The 16,277-nt window shown below is 34.2% G+C and overlaps 1 protein-coding gene across 7 annotated transcripts in view; it reads right to left on the bottom strand.

Moving 5' to 3' along the window:
• Nucleotides 1-16,277, bottom strand: part of Asph (Aspartyl beta-hydroxylase) — a 284,141-nt gene that overhangs the window by 157,098 nt on the left and 110,766 nt on the right. For 6 of the 7 annotated variants that reach the window (XR_016549637.1, XM_090406732.1, XM_090406737.1 and 3 more), the window contains exon 6: nt 9,946-10,646. Coding sequence is in view for 6 of the 7 variants with exons in the window: in XM_090406732.1 (XP_090262858.1) it covers nt 9,946-10,646 (701 nt within the window). In the remaining variant the exon portion in view is untranslated. The remainder of the gene's footprint in view (nt 1-9,945; nt 10,647-16,277) is intronic. The other variant, XM_090406733.1, reaches the window with a different exon arrangement.

The following is a 16,277-nucleotide window of genomic DNA, read 5'->3' as shown; positions in this document are numbered from 1 at the left end:
TTACAAAAAATGATATGATGCTACAAATTACATCCATCATACCAGACTCTGAAAAACTCTGCAGTTCAAAACAAAACTGCACTGTAGCCATTAAAATGAACTTAAAGTTTTTAAATTTACGGAGCACTAAATTGTAAAATGGTGAGTGTTTATTGATTTCTTCCTGTTTTTTCATGTTTATTTTAAAGATTGAGTTGAGAGGACTCAGCAAAAAAATTTTGCTTGCTTTAAGGCTCCACTTTAGCAAGAAGTTTGGGAAACCCTGGGCTAGAGAATTAAAACCAGCCATTTGTTAAAGAACTAAAAAGAGCTCTTCTACTGTCTCAAATGTAGCAGGTCCTGATTACATCCATTATAAGACAATAAAACATCTTTCACCATCTTCTATGGAGCTTCTTATCTTACTATACAACAGAATACTTACAGAAGAGTTGCTAGATTCTTGGCATAAGTGAACTGTCACTGCAATCCCAAAACCCATAAGGATCCAACATAAGCATACAATTACAATTACCAACCTATTGCTCTTACTAGCTGTCTATGTAAAATACCAGAGAAATGGTTAATGCTACTTCTCTGGTGATTAGAAAGTAGCGATCTTCGCTTCAACACAATGTGTGTATTGTAGACAACATTCAACTCTGAGCTATTTAGTCCATTTAGAAACATGTATAAGAGATGCATTCCTGAAACAAGAACATCTGGTTTGTTCATTGATATGGAAAAAGCTTATGACGCAGCCTGGAGAGATATGGCATATGAAAAGGCCTCTTTAAATTGGTCTCACCTGGACTTGGAAGACTTGGCTAGACAAAGTCTAGCCAAGTCTTCCAAGTCCAAGTCCAGCTTTGCTAATTCTTGATTTTAATATTCAATTTGCCATCTTCACTAAAAATTCCAGCCAGTGCAGAATTAGTTATTTATTATTATTTATTTTTTAATGTGATTCCCACCCATAGGTCATAAAGTCTATAGTACATTACTACCATGAGTTGTTTAAGGATTTTTTTTAATTATTAATTTTTATATTTTTTTGTATTTTTATTTATTTTATAGTTCAGAAATCATGTTCCACAGACCAAACATGGAACTTTTTCAAGCCAATTCAAATCTCTATTAATCTGAATCATTTCACTAATAAAATGATCCAACTGAAACCAAGCTGGCTTAAATTAAATTATGCTTGTCAAGAAATTGCATTCTTATTTCAACCTTTACACCAAGTGTAAGCAAATAAAGTTTGCACATGAAATATTTTCATGATTAGGCAACCTATATATATGGGCTGGTGAGTTCACATCACTTGCTTCAGTATCCCATAATGCAAAGTACACTTCCTTACAGATGTGCATAATGATAAACATTATAGGAAAAAAAAAATTTCTACAATGATCTTTCATCCAGAGTATTTTAATAATAAGGTGATGCACTTTTTTACAGAAAATACATAACTTCTGCATTAATTCAACTTGCTATTTTCCTGGATTTCGTTCTCACTGATGAAATCACAATAAAGGTCAAAACTGGTCTGGGTAGTAATCCTCCCTTAATGCTTAGCATTTTGTATGTCTGAAGGGAACGTGCTTTGCATTATGGACAAAAGCAATTGACATGAAGTTATCAGCCTCTATATACAAGCAGCCTAGTTGAAGAGTTACTTCACATGCAAACTTTAATTATACTTGGGTAAAGGATCAAACAAGAATATAATTTCTTGGCAAGTAAAATTTACTTTATATTCAAAGTTTACAAGCTGATTTAGTTGGTCAGCTTAGCTTCAATCAGTATACATGGACATCATGTATACATCCTAAATTTCAAATTTTGTTAAATTCCAGCAACCCAGAACAGAGTAAATGTAATACATAATTTCAGCACATTTTGCCTCTTTGTGACCTGCTACTGGTCTGACTGAAACAAAAATTAAAATGGCCTTACAAGTTTTTCTATGGAGTTCAAACAACTAATTTTAAGAAAATCTATCCATCATCCAAAATAATTTGCCTATGGATAATTGTAGAAAAGGAATCTGTCTAATAGGTACTTATGCGTTTTTTCGAAATGAAAAAACGCATAAGCTCCGTTCTTTTATAAAGACCCATAAAAGAACGGAGAGAACCTAGAAACAGATGCACAGGTACATCCTATTATGAATATGCTGAAAGGATATATTATTACTCTCTAGACCTATTATTCCACATTTCAAAGATGTCTCCACTAAGTTTCTAGGGATAACATAACAAATAATACAAAATTATGCTACTTTGATATAAGAAATACTTATCATGACATATCAAATCAAAAAGTATTGGGTTGGCAAATAAGTTCGTCGGTTTTTCAGAGTAAACATTTTATTTAATGTATATAATACATACTAGTCAGTTATATATCGACCCTCTTTATCAATGACCTCTTGCCATCTGTCCACAAACTTCATTATGATGCATTCATAAAACTCCCGAGGTTTACTGATGAAAAACTGATCCTTCTCATTAGCGAAGGTTTTCCCGTTCAGAGAATTTTGCAATGATCGGAATAAGTGGTAATCAGAAAGTGCCAGGTCTGGTGAATATGGAGGATGCAGAAACACATCTCAACCAAGACGTAACAATTTACTCCAGGTTGTTAACGACGTGTGGGGTCTGGCGTTGTCGAGGTGAAAGACAACTCCTTTCCATTTGCCAATTCAAGACGTTTTGTGCTAATTGCAGGGTCAGTCGCATTAACTGTGAGCAATAGACAGTTGAATCAATCGTTCTGCCTGACAGTAACACCTTGTAGTGGACAACACCTTTATAATCCCAACACACAGAGAGCATGATCTTTCGGTGCAATCCTGCTTTCGAGGTTGTTTGCAGCGGTTCGTTCTTGTGTCCCCATGATCTTTTACATGCCAAGTTATCGTACACAGCCCATTTTTCATCTCCCATAATCATCCGCTTCAAAAAATGGGTCGTTTTCTTGGCGACATTGCAGCAAATCACAGATGAATATGCGAGCAGTCATATTGGCCTCAGTCAATTTATGCGGTACCCAAACATTGAGTTTTGAAACATATCCCAGCTTGTGCGAATGGTTTTCAATACTTGCATGAATTATGTTCAGTACTGCAGCAATCTCCCGCACTGCTTGCGATGGATTTTTGTCGACGATATCCTTCACAGCACTCGAATCAACCTCGGTCGGGCAACAGGCGCTTCACTGATGTTGAAATCTGCAGAATGGAATTTGGCAAACCACTTTTGGCATACATGTTCTGTTAAGGCACCATCCCCACATACGCAGCATATTTTTTTATGGGCCTCTGCAGCTCGTTGCCTTTTTTGAAATAAATAAGCAAAATGTGCCAGTTATGTAAGTTATTTTTTCCATTTCTAAAAATATGTTACACACACGCAACTGAAGTAGGCCAAATGAAAATTCACTGAAAGGTTATGTGAAATGTCACCTTTCAACTGCGCAATAGCGGTGCGCGGTAGTGCAACAATAGCGACAGGCGTAAACATGTACTAACACATAAACCGAACGAACTTATTTGCCAACCCAATAGCTAGCTGCACTCGTTCCAAAGCAGCTTTCCTTCAAATATTCTTATCATTCTTCAAAATATGAATTAAGCCTATATATAATTTTATGCATTTAAAATTTCCCTCTATTTCATGTTATTACACATCAAAATTTTTATAAGGTCTGATCAAAAAAAAGTACTAAAACTTACTAATTACGCTGCACAGTATATCATACTGTGCAGCAGTGATGAGCGTGGACAAGCAAATGCTGATATACAGGTTCAAAAACTAGTGTTTCACTCATTCATAGTTAACCCAGAAAATCAAAGTACTGATATTAAACACTAAATTTCACATTGCCTAAGGTTCAGAAATAACATATGTGCACTAAGTTGTGTGTGTGTAATAATTACAAACAACATTTGATTTTTAATTGGGCCTGTGATGCAAATAGAGTAGTTGTGTTTTAGTAAAACAGGATAGCTTCTGATAAGGAGAAGTTGAAGTCTGATGGAAAGGTATAAGTTGGTAAGAAGTAGCAAGACTGTTGCAGGCCCCAAAGTAATTTGCTTCTTCTTTTTTTTTTAATACAAATTCTAAAATTATTAGAAACAAAGGGAAAGAATTGGTGGAAATGAATGGTTAATTAACTGGTTAGACTGAAAATTGAAGGTATAAGTGAAGAATGTGTTAGGTTAGGAGAACATACTGACAAGTACATAAATGAAAGAGTATAGCAATTTCGGTTGAAACAAGAAGGAAAATGAGGATGGAGGACTTTTGTAATAGCAGATGAATTATACTGCTTAAGGTGGAGATGTAAAGGAGGAGTCCCTCTGCCTGTATGATGTGAGATGGTAGCAGATAGGATGGGATATTCAGTAGATGTTATAGACATGGATATGTGGAAGATGATCATTTGGGTAATTTTAATTAGAAAATTTAAGAGGAAAACAGATCTGAGAGCAAAGAAAAAACTTTCTTGAACTTATGAGGCACATAAATCTTACACAATACAGAGAGTAGTACAGCCCAAAGACTACAAGTTTTTGGGGTATCAACTTTAGTTATAGGTGAATAAGACATGAATTCTAACTTCAGTTGATAACTAAGAGGTAGTAACCTTGGTAGCAGCAAGTTGGATAAAGGCTTCAAATAGAAAAAAAGATATGTGGAATTAAAGGAGAGGTAATATGAAAAGGGACAAAGAAAAGAACAACTGGAAACTGGTCAAGAAAAAGTTGACTCATGCTACAATGAACTTACAGAACAAAGAAGTGGTTTTTATAATAGTGAATGTTTAAAATAGTAAATTTGCCTTAAAATAATATTGATGCTACTGGATTATGGCTAGGGATTTTTTTTTCTTTTCTTTTAAACAGTTTGTTATAGTAAACAGGTCTGCTACAGTAAGAAAAGCTGACTATATTTAACAACAGCAAAATCCAGATGTATACCAAATGATGCAAAGATAATTAAGAAAGGTGTAGAACAGATGCATGGTGAGATTAAAAGCAATTTTAAGAAAGAATATATCATCAAAATGACATAAGACAAGGAAAGAACAGCTAATTATAAGAGAAATAAAGTTATTTTTTTCTGTGGATATCAGATTTTAATAATCAGATGTTAGGCAGTGAAATTGCAACTAAACAGTCCTCAAATATTATCTCAAAACTGTATATAACACAACAGCCTTTTCCAAAGTGTGGTCAGCATCCTGGTACCATTCTTTAAAAAAAAAAAAAATTACTTTCTTCAGAAAAATAAAAAAATTACGAGAAAATCAGACTACAAATGATAAAAACTAAACTTAAGTGAAAGAAATGTGCAAGTTGATTATTATTATTATTATTATTATTTGAGTTTGGATGCTTAAGGGTCAAAGCTATATAACTGAGAGGAGACCTCCACATAGCCTTTAAAGGAATGCGGAAAACCGATCAGGGCTTCTGCCCTAATGTCAATCCTCACCTTCTCGTGTTGCACCCTGTTGGGTATCTACCTGGATACTGAACGAACGAGGATGGGCTGGCAATTTGGGATTTAGCTGACCAAATTGTATTCATATTGGCTTAAACCAAAATATAGAATGATGATACAACATAACAGAATTTCATGCCGGCTGAGGCATCACCCAGTTAAACAAGATCCCCCCCCCTTGTTTTTGCCAGGGAACAGGGCAAACAGTGAAAAGTTAGCTACTGGAACAAATCCTAAAACTCACCCCAAACTCAACATCACCAGAATTCAAGATCACTACTATCAACATAAGAAGCCTGAATGGCAAAGAAATGGAGCTAGCTGAGAAATTAGATAAGTACCAGATCGACATAATAGGGGTAACTGAAACAAAAAAGTCAAAAACTGGTGAGATCTTTCTGAGCAATAAATACAAATTGTTATATTCAGGCAATGACAATCACGGAAAAGAAGGAGTAGCCATAGTATTCAACACTAAATACGAGGCAAATCTTCTTGAATGGCAGGCAGTCTCAAGTACAGTGATGTGGACAAATATCAAAATGGGGAACTGGACAATGAGACCTATTTGTCCTTGTGTCCCACAGAAGGTAAAAGTGGAGGAATTTTTTGAGGCTTGAGAGAGAGCAACTGACACAATGAAAAAAGGAAAAGTCGGCGCTTGTTTGGGATCTAAATAACAGAGGAAATGATTGTCAGACACACAAAAATATATTGGGAAAATTTGGAGAAAAGAGCAAAGCTAATAATAATGGCAAATATCTGTTGGATTTCTGCTCAGTACATGGATTGGTTATTACTAACATCATGTTCCAACATAAAAATGTGCACAAATACACATGGAGAGAAGAGGCAAGGAATGAGAAAAGTCTCGTTGACTATGTTGTTGTTGATAGGGATGTTTTCTCCAGGGCACCACCAGATTGTACAGAGGATTTGAAATTGGAAGTGATCACCATTTATTCTTGAGCACAATAAATTCGAATTTCATATTAAAAAGAACATGTAAGAAAGTTTTAAAATGAATAAAAAAGTTGAACAGCTCTCGGATGTGAACTGTAGACAAACACACACAAACATGATTGAAGAAAAAATGAAAGAATTTGAGAACAATAACCAAACCTTGGAGATTCGGTGGCAAGTCCTGAATGTGGGAAGGTTGTCTATAAGGATAGAAAAATCAGAACTCCATGGTGGACACAGGAAGTTAAAGAGGCAGTGAAAGAAAAGAAGAAAACATATCAAAAGTTCCTGGCAAATAAGTCAGCTTGTGCTCTTAGAGAATGCAGAGACAAATGTAAGAAAGCAAAACACTGTGTAAAACTAGCTAAACAAAAGTCATGGGAGGACTTTGGTAAGAACATAAAAAATAAATATCAAGAGAGTGGTAAGATATTCTGGAGGTTGTTGAAGAAGCTCAGAAATGAAGGAAAGATTTTGTAGATCTTGTTAAAATGAATTAGAGATGATAAAGGTGATTTTATCACCCTTAGTCAGGAATATCTTTTTCTCATGAAAACAGGAGAAAAAGATATTCTTGAAGTATGGAGTAATTACTTCGAAAAATTGCTAACTGGAACAAGCAGTGATGACACTGACCAGGCATGCAGACAGGAATACATATCCATACTTGAAGTAGAAAATGCCATCAAATGCCTGAAAGGTGGAAAGGCTGCAGGAGTAGATTATATTCGACCAGAAATGCTCAAGAATGGAGGTAAAAGACTTATAGCAGCTGCACTGCATAGTTCAAAAGGCCTGGACAGAGAGACAAATTCCAGATGATTGGAGCAGAGCTCTCATAGTACCCGTATATAAAAGGGAAATAAAACTGAATGTGAGAATTACAGAGGTATTTCTCTACTGAGTGTTTCTGGTAAGATATATGCAAGCAGACTTGAGAAACGGTTGAGAAGGATTATGGAAGAAAATCTTTAAGACAGATAATTGAGAAATCATGGGAATATAACAAAGATCTGTATTTAAGTTTTGTAGATCTAGAAAAGGTATATGACAGGGTGCCAAGAGAGAAGCTATTTGAAACGCTACATTTATGTAGCGTTTCAAATAGGTTATATGGTGTCAATGGAGCATTATATCAAGCAATACTTAGTCTTTATTTGACTTGTAAGTCGGCAATTACAATTGAAAGAAGAACAGGAAGATGGTTTAATGTTAAATCTGGTGTCAGACAAAGATGTATTATTCCCGCTGTTATTCATTATCTATATGTATCACATTATGAAGGAAAGTGGTATTGAACCTGATATCAAAATTGGAGATGTTAATCTCAGTTCTTTGTTTTATGCGGATGATTCTACATAAATCTGCTGCAAGTCTGCAAGATTCCCTGACTAAAGTGAATAACTGATATAAAGTGAATAAATGAAAATAGGCAGAAACATTGAAAATATCAACTGCATTGTGAATGGAGAACCTATCGAACAAGTAAAACATTTCACCTACTTAGGCACGATGATTAGTGAAGATGGTAAATTAAATATGGAAATAATCAACAGAATCAACAAAGCTGGCATGGTAGGAAGCCAACTGAATAAATTTATATGGAATAAGAGAGAAATTAGCCAAAACAATAAATTAGCTGTATTCAAGGCCAATTTTAACTTATGGATCTGAGAGCTGGGTCAGAAGTAAAACACTTCACCAAAGACTAGAGATATGAGTCCTAAGAAAGATTACAGGCATGAATAGATGGCATCAATGGCAATATCATATTAAAAACGAGGATATTAGGAAAGAACTTGACATTATCAGCATCCAGAAATGTGTTATTAGCAGAGCTAATCTCAGGTGGTATGGTCACTTAAACAGAATGGGAGAGGAAAGATTAGCAAAACAAGTGTTCTCTGCCAGGTTGGCAGGAAAACGACCCAGAGGAAGACCAAGATATAGGTGGATTGATACAGTAAAAAGTGCCTTAGAAGATAGAAATATAAGATCTGATTATGTTGGTCTTGACAGTTAACAGATTGATTTGGAGGAAAATTGTAGATAGGAAGTCAGTAATGATGTAATTTTTCATGTAGTACTATTATATGGATCTTTTTTTTTTTATTAGTGGTGGTGGTCAGCAGTAGATGGCATTGGTGTAGTTGCAGTCAGTTGGTGTATTGACTGGTGCAGACAGAGTTGTAGAATAGGTCTCGTCCTTCGATGGGTCTGACTCCCTGGAGGTGTCAAATAATAATATCCTGTTAAATGTCAAGACTCCAATATCAGGTCACATGAAGTGTAATCTTTCTTGCACAAAATAAGACAGGGTTGGGTTTGGCAGCAATTAGAGCTAACAAAGTAGTCCTCATCTAATTGAAAAATTGTAGATCAGTGTTTAACATATTGGTTGCAGAGGATCATGTAATGGGATTAACAATTCAATGTTGTCATGTAAAATCCTTATCTCAAATTATGCTCATTATAGAACATGCCAAGTAATACTCAACATGCAAAATTTAGCTGCTAGTTGTATAATTATTCAAGAAAAAAAAAAGTGAAGATATGAATTTTGTACTAGTATTCAGCTTAAACTTTATCCAAAACATAAAAGTTGCTTGCATGATTCTGAGGTAAGCAATACTCACAAGTGAAATGCAGCTTCAAAGTATTCTACCAACAGAAATCCACACTTTTTTTTTTTTTTAAATTACGTGCTGATGGTGGTGTTCACTGCTAACATTCTGGATAGGAGTATTACTTGATAAACTACATAACAACAAAATTAAAGACAAGCTTTTCACATATCAATGGTTTAGAAATGAGAAGGCAAAAGATGGAAAGTCATGTATTTGGATGACAGGAATGTACTAAAGGAGATGGAAAAGATAAGGGACCTTGGAATAATGATGGTGAAAATAAAGTTAAAATTTAGGACATGCTGCAAGAATTGTAAGGACAAGAGAGTGAATTATGAGAGTTCAGAAAGAATTCAGAGATGCACAACTAAGGTATACAGTTTCTAAAGAACCTAGCAGAAAATAGTAAAAAGAGTAACATGGCACAAACTCATATGCTGGTGAGCAATTTGCACTGTTTTAATAGAACAAGAGCATATTCCTGGAAGAGAGCAGCAGGTAAGGGAATGTTTATTTTAAAGTATGGTATGATGTGTACATTGTGATAGATAGTGAAAATCTCCTACAATTAGTCTTGCAACCCCTTCGATGTCAGATAATATTAGAATAATAACAATATTGATAAAACAAACAAACAATATACAGTAAGGAAGCTTAAGAAAACTGCATTTGTAACAAGAACACCAGAACAAATGTATACATACAGAAGGGCCTATATTAAAGGAAACTAATCCCTGGACTCCAAATACAGCATTTTTCACATTTGGAATTTCAAACTTGATACACTTTATTTGACCAGACCTTATATATTTGCAGTCACAATAATACTTCAAGAAATGCTACAAGATGATGAGTCTACTTACTCGTTCCAATATCCGATCTATGCCATCTAATTCCTCTTTAATAGGGAAATCTTCTTCATTGGTAATATCAGCATTTTCATATAATTCACTAGAAGTATATGGTTCCTGTCCTTTCTCTTCTTGTTTAGCTAGAACTTGTTTTTCTTCTGGAAGATCAACAACAGAACTAGCAGACTCTTTTTCACTAGGTTCTATTTCTATAAAGTTTTGTGCAATATCATTTGTCTCTGCTATGGACTGTTCTTCATGGTTTGAGATGATTTCTTCTTGAGCATTAGTAAGTACTAATTCTTCAGATGAATGACTAGAAATTGGTTCAACAGGAACAGACTTATCAGACAAGTGACTATCCTCACTCGAAACTGTTTTGAATGAGTTATCAACAGTTTCTTCTAACTGATCAGTAACAGATATTGAACTGGATGATTCTAATTCCTCCTGGTCTCCTAAATTTGGATCAACGGTACTGGCTGGTGAATTTAATTCCTCTTTGGGAATATCTCCATTATACTGGTCACCAGGATAGCTGTGCAATGCATTTTCCTGAGATGTAAATTCGCTTTCTTCAACTAGCTGTTCTTCTGTATGATGGACTTCAGTATTAAGTGGTTCCTCAACTTTCAACACCTCATCTGATATGTGTTCATCAGCAACAACTTCCTCTGCTACATATGTTTCAGTGATCTCTAAAGGTATAGCTACTGTAAAACATAATTTCTCTATTATTTACAGGATTGTTTACCTGAATGATAATCCTGCAAATAACCATTTAATGTTTAAATAATCCAGTTATGAAAACTATTTTGGGATAACGAAGTTACAAGATGAATTTTTTAAAGGTTAAAAAATTTCCATTGATTTATATTTAAAAAAAAAAAAAGTAATATGACCATTTCATATACATATATTCACTTCATAAAACATGACAGCAAACAACTTTAATAACATTTAAAATGTACCCAAATCACATGCTGCATTCATTGTACAAAATAAAAATGTACAAAAGAACCATCAAGAATTATACAGAAGTGGGAAAAAAAATTAAAAATTCATTCAAAATATTTGATGCAGTTCAATCTATTTTAGGAACTTGAATGTAAGTTCTCCTTAAATGTTTTCAAGTATCAGTTTTGTAGAAAAGTTATACAATTCATTTTCACTTTAGTATAATGGAAATTTAAACAGCGCAGTGCATTTAAGTAGCGCAGTCTAAGCATGCCATTCATTTTGCAGTTTTGTTCACTGGTATACTGGCAGTACCTTTCCTTATTTGCTATTACAATGACTATTTGTTTAACTTTACATCCACTATAAAGGAACAGAGTTTGCGATCAGACAGCTTTCTTTTAACAGTTGAAGCTCACATGGGGAACTACAGCACACCTAATATTGTTGGCAATATCATTCTGTGACAGATGAAATATTGGCATGATTAATATTTTTAAATTCATTGCCAGTCCTACCTCATTCTATTAAACTAAAAAATTAGGAATGGACTGAGCATAAAGCTAACTCATACCATACAAAATTAGGTTTTGAAATATAGAAGGATGTTCTACAAGAGATGAAACTTGAATGTGAATTATGAAGAGGAGAAGTGACCTCAACAGGGCACCTGGAAGGAGAAATAGTTAAGAAAAGATCATGTTGGATGTGTGGAGAGGATTGTCAGGAATTCTGGTAGTGATGAGAGAGTGATTTGTTTTAAATTGTTACATCTAGCAATTATGTCTGCTTTTCTTCCATCTTGATCAGTGGGATTAAAAAAAAAGGAAGCTAGTTGGAATTGTGGATATTAAAATAGTCAAGAAGATGACTTCACAATTTAGGGAATTTTGATTGTATGAAATCAAGCTTCATGGAGAAATGAATTCTTTTCTTCCATGAGCAGCCAACATGCTGTTAATATCAGATGACTATAACCTTAATTAAATGTTGTAATGGAAGGCAAAATACTTCTGATAGGAAGAGCGCCATTCAGATAAAGAGCACAATGCAAAAAACTCATGAAGCTATACTGCAATTCATTTGTACAAATTGTAAGCTGTTCAATTCAGTGTATTCTTGCCCTTGACATTTCCAAGTCATTTCATAAGGTCTGGCATCGAGGGCTTTTCAGCAAACTGCAGTCTTATGGTCTGTCTTCCTCCCTTTGTAATTAGATTGCCAATTTTCTCTCAGGTCATTCATTACATGTAATGGTAGAAGATGTTCTCTCTTCGGATTTTTCTGTTGATGTAGTTGTTCTTTGGGGATTTGTTATTTCACCAACCCTCTTCCTAAATTTTATTTGCTCTCACTGAGCTCAAATCCTATTCACAGCTTTGCTGATAATGGCACTCTCCATTCAACCAACTCTAAAAATAATTCTTGCAATGCTCAAACATCTCAAGCTTCAAAACCATCTACAATAAGTATACTCTAAACACCGATTTTCACACCGTCCTGCAATGGATGCAACAACAACCAAGTCAACATTAATGATTCCAAAATGCAGCTTTGCCTGTTTTGTCATAAAAAAGAACTTCTTCATTTACGTTTGATAATGCTCAACTTAACAATCAAGACCAGCTCTCTTCTTGGACTGATTTTTATGCCTAGTCTTTCCCAGCATAATCACATCACTTCTACAGCATATTCAGTTTCCAGAAAACTTGACATACTTTTTTCTTTTTTTTGCTCAAGATGTTAGATGTTATTTTTCTCCTGCCCAGCTGCTTACCCTCTACAAATCTCAAATCTGTCCCAACCCTGGAAAACTGCTCTCACATTTGAGGTGGTGCACTTAAAATTTCCCTAATAATTCTTGGTGCAGTAAGCAGTGGTTGAGTGATAACACTGCTTACAAACGCTCTTTTGCCACTGTCTCATAGATGGTCAGTTTCTGCATCATGCTCTTCTATAGATATTTCCACTATTCAACATGCTCCTTGATTTCTGCTAAACCTACAGGAACATGAGTAGCAGATGCACAACATTCTTCTACAGATGAACTAAGACTCACTAAATCTGCTGTCTTTTATTGCACATCTAAGTTCTGTGGAACAGTCTTCCCCATGAGGTATTTCCCAATGACTGCAACATCCAGCTTTTCAAGAAGAATATCAATGTAACATTTGAGCTATTACCACAACTGCTTGTTATTCAAGGCAAGGCAGTGTGGACTCCTCCAATCTTCTTGCTCTCATAATCACCAGAATTTTCCATTAAAATCCCAAAGTAAAAAAAAAAAAAAAACCAAGTTTGTGTGAAACAACCTCTCAAGAAACACTTGTTTGCATTTATAAAAAAAATAAAAAAGTAAATAAATAAATAAAATTAAGTTGGCATAGCTTTTCAAGAAGAATATCAATGTAACATTTGAGCTATTACCACAACTGCTTGTTATTCAAGGCAAGGCAGTGTGGACTCCTCCAATCTTCTTGCTCTCATAATCACCAGAATTTTCCATTAAAATCCCAAAGTAAAAAAAAAAAAAAAACCAAGTTTGTGTGAAACAACCTCTCAAGAAACACTTGTTTGCATTTATAAAAAAAATAAAAAAGTAAATAAATAAATAAAATTAAGTTGGCATATTAAAGTTAATTTTTCAATAATGCATAAAATTATGTTCTCACTCAAGAAGTCCTGTATGTCCTGGAAGGGGGGGGGGGGGGGTTGACAGATCTGATATTCACTGACATCATTTTCCTGATATGTATCCTCCTGGTTTTACAGGATACTATGACAGTACTACATAATTAAGTTTATATTAATACCAGCTTCATACCAGTAATGTTCTTCTAAATTAATTTGTAATCAACACTATCAATCTCCATTTCAGTTCTCTCTGGATCTTTTTCCTTAACATTCTGGCATCGAACATAATTGCTAGTTTTTTGTTTTAAGTGACCATAAATTAATAAAAAAATCCTTTGTCCATGTGTAAGCAAACAAAGTTTGCATGTGAAGAAACTTCTTTTATCCATTTTTCGCGATCTGGTCCCATGGCCGCCAGACATTAGACACATTCCTTAGCCACCTAAACAAACAACACAAATGCATACAGTTCACAACTGAGATTGAAAAACATAACACACTTCCGTTTCTAGATACACTTGTCACACGTCTTTCCTCTGGCAATCTTTCCTTCACTGTTTACCAGAAACCGACACATACGAGACAATATATACACATAAACTCCTACCACCACCCAACACAAAAACTAGGTGTCATCAACATTCTAAAAAACAGGGCTCAGACAATCTGTTCCAGTAAACAGGCACTGAAAGACGAATTTAAAATTATCAGCAATACTTTCCAAAAAAAATGGATACAGCCAAAACACTATTAACAAAATTCTCTACAAAACTTCAATGAAAAACAAAGACAAACCAGACTACAGTAAAACTATAACCATTCCCTACATTAAAGGAACATCAGACAAAATAGACAGAGTACTACAAAAATACAACCTCGAAGCCACCTTTAAACCTCCCTCAAAATTAAAAAGTTTACTCAACTCATCCAAAGACCCACTCCCTCCACTAGCCCACCCTGGAGTATACCGTATTTATTGTACTTGCAACATACCATATATAGAAGAAACAGGACGCACAATTCCTATCAGACAAAAAGAACATAAACGACCCATTAAATATAATAATTATGTTGAAGCTGGCCTTTAGGATCTTGCCCTGAATACCTTACACAGAATTGTCTGGAAAAGCACTAGATGTCTACATCGCACTAAAACATGGTATGAACGGAAATTTAAGGAAGCCTGTGAGATCATTATCAACCACCCCAATCTGAATAATAATGATGGTCTTAAAATCCCAAACATATGGAATGCATATATTCGACCCACGGAACCTTCCTCACTAAGAACAACTATAAACAGGACTGTAGAAAATTCAGTATCTTAAATAACAATTGTAATACTAAAAATAGGACTGAAATAAAAATTGTTTCTGAAAGAAAACCATCTGTAAGAAAGAATGTTTAATCCTGTCATCATAAATAGAATTTAGCTTGATGTAATTTATAATCCACCCCCCACTAGAGGTCATGCCAGTAGAATAACATGTGATCAAATCATTGTTTCTCTAGCTTACAGTTAATAATGTAACTCAGCTTGTCTTATATATTTATGTATGCTCCAGATGATGATCTTGATATGAAGATCAAAACGTCAAGATAACAAAAAAGTTTTTTAACACGGTTGTAAATTCCATAAAATTTTTTAAATGAATGCTGATCACCGTGTAACACTAAAAGAAAGGATTTGTTTGCTTACACTCGGATAAGATTATACAAGAACATAATGGCATGTTTTATTTATATTATAACCAAGTGAAAAAAAAAAAAAAAAATCAAGTGACCACATTGGCTCAGATTAACTCTGAATATACACTCTTGAATGTTAGTGTCAAGTTGCTTTCAATATCTTCATTTTTAAAATGATTTTGCTACAAATGCTAAAACATTTATTTTTAAGTAAACTTTTAGATCCATAAGTTAAAACACACACTCTCATATATTTCTGAGTTTGTTTTGATTAATCTCTTTCATATTACATGTAAATTAATTTAAATTGTTCCCCCCCCCCCACCATAAACTTTTTTAAAAAGATTGTGTGCTGCCTTTAAACAGCTATTTCAAAAATTGTAACTATTCTAAAGTGGAGGAGCATATATTTTGACAGCTATACTGTTGGGGCAAAACCTTAATTAAATTAAATTAATTATTCTAATGAATATTACTATCTGTTCTGTAAATTTTCTTTCTCTCTGATTCTGTTTGATGTTTACATGCAAGTCTGGTTGGTCGAGTGGTTAGCATATCTGTTCTCCAACTAACAGGCTGCAGATTTGAATCCCACCATGAGATGGATAGTTGTAATTGTCTTTAGATAAGAGATGAATTTCGTTACCTGGTGTGAGACTACCACCAACCTGCTAATTGGCAGCCTGAAGCAGCTTGAAAAAGTTCCATGTTTGGTCTCTAGAGCAGGGTTTCCAGACTAGGTAAAAATTAATAAAAAAAAAAAAAAATACAAAAAATTTTTTTAAAAAAATTTAAATAACACAGAAAAAAATCCTTAGCCCATTCACAGTACTGATGTACTATAGATTCATAATCTTTCATGAGTCAGAATCAAATAAAAAAAGAAAAGGTATTTACATTGGATAATATCATAAAACCAAACTATCGGTCTTTGCAACTTTATTGAATAAATTAATATCAAGTTCTAAAATTTAATATAATAAATAATTTATTTTATAATGGAGACACAGCAAACATATTATACAGTATTTACAGAAAAAAGTACAATAACATCCTGAAAAATA

This window comes from Typopeltis vanoorti, chromosome 17 (genome assembly GCF_054136105.1).
Source record: "Typopeltis vanoorti isolate ZY-2024b chromosome 17, IOZ_Tvanoo_1.0, whole genome shotgun sequence".
Lineage (NCBI taxonomy): Eukaryota > Metazoa > Arthropoda > Arachnida > Uropygi > Thelyphonidae > Typopeltis > Typopeltis vanoorti.
Note: the sequence above shows the minus strand (reverse complement) of the source record. Positions and strands in the feature narration are given on the sequence as shown.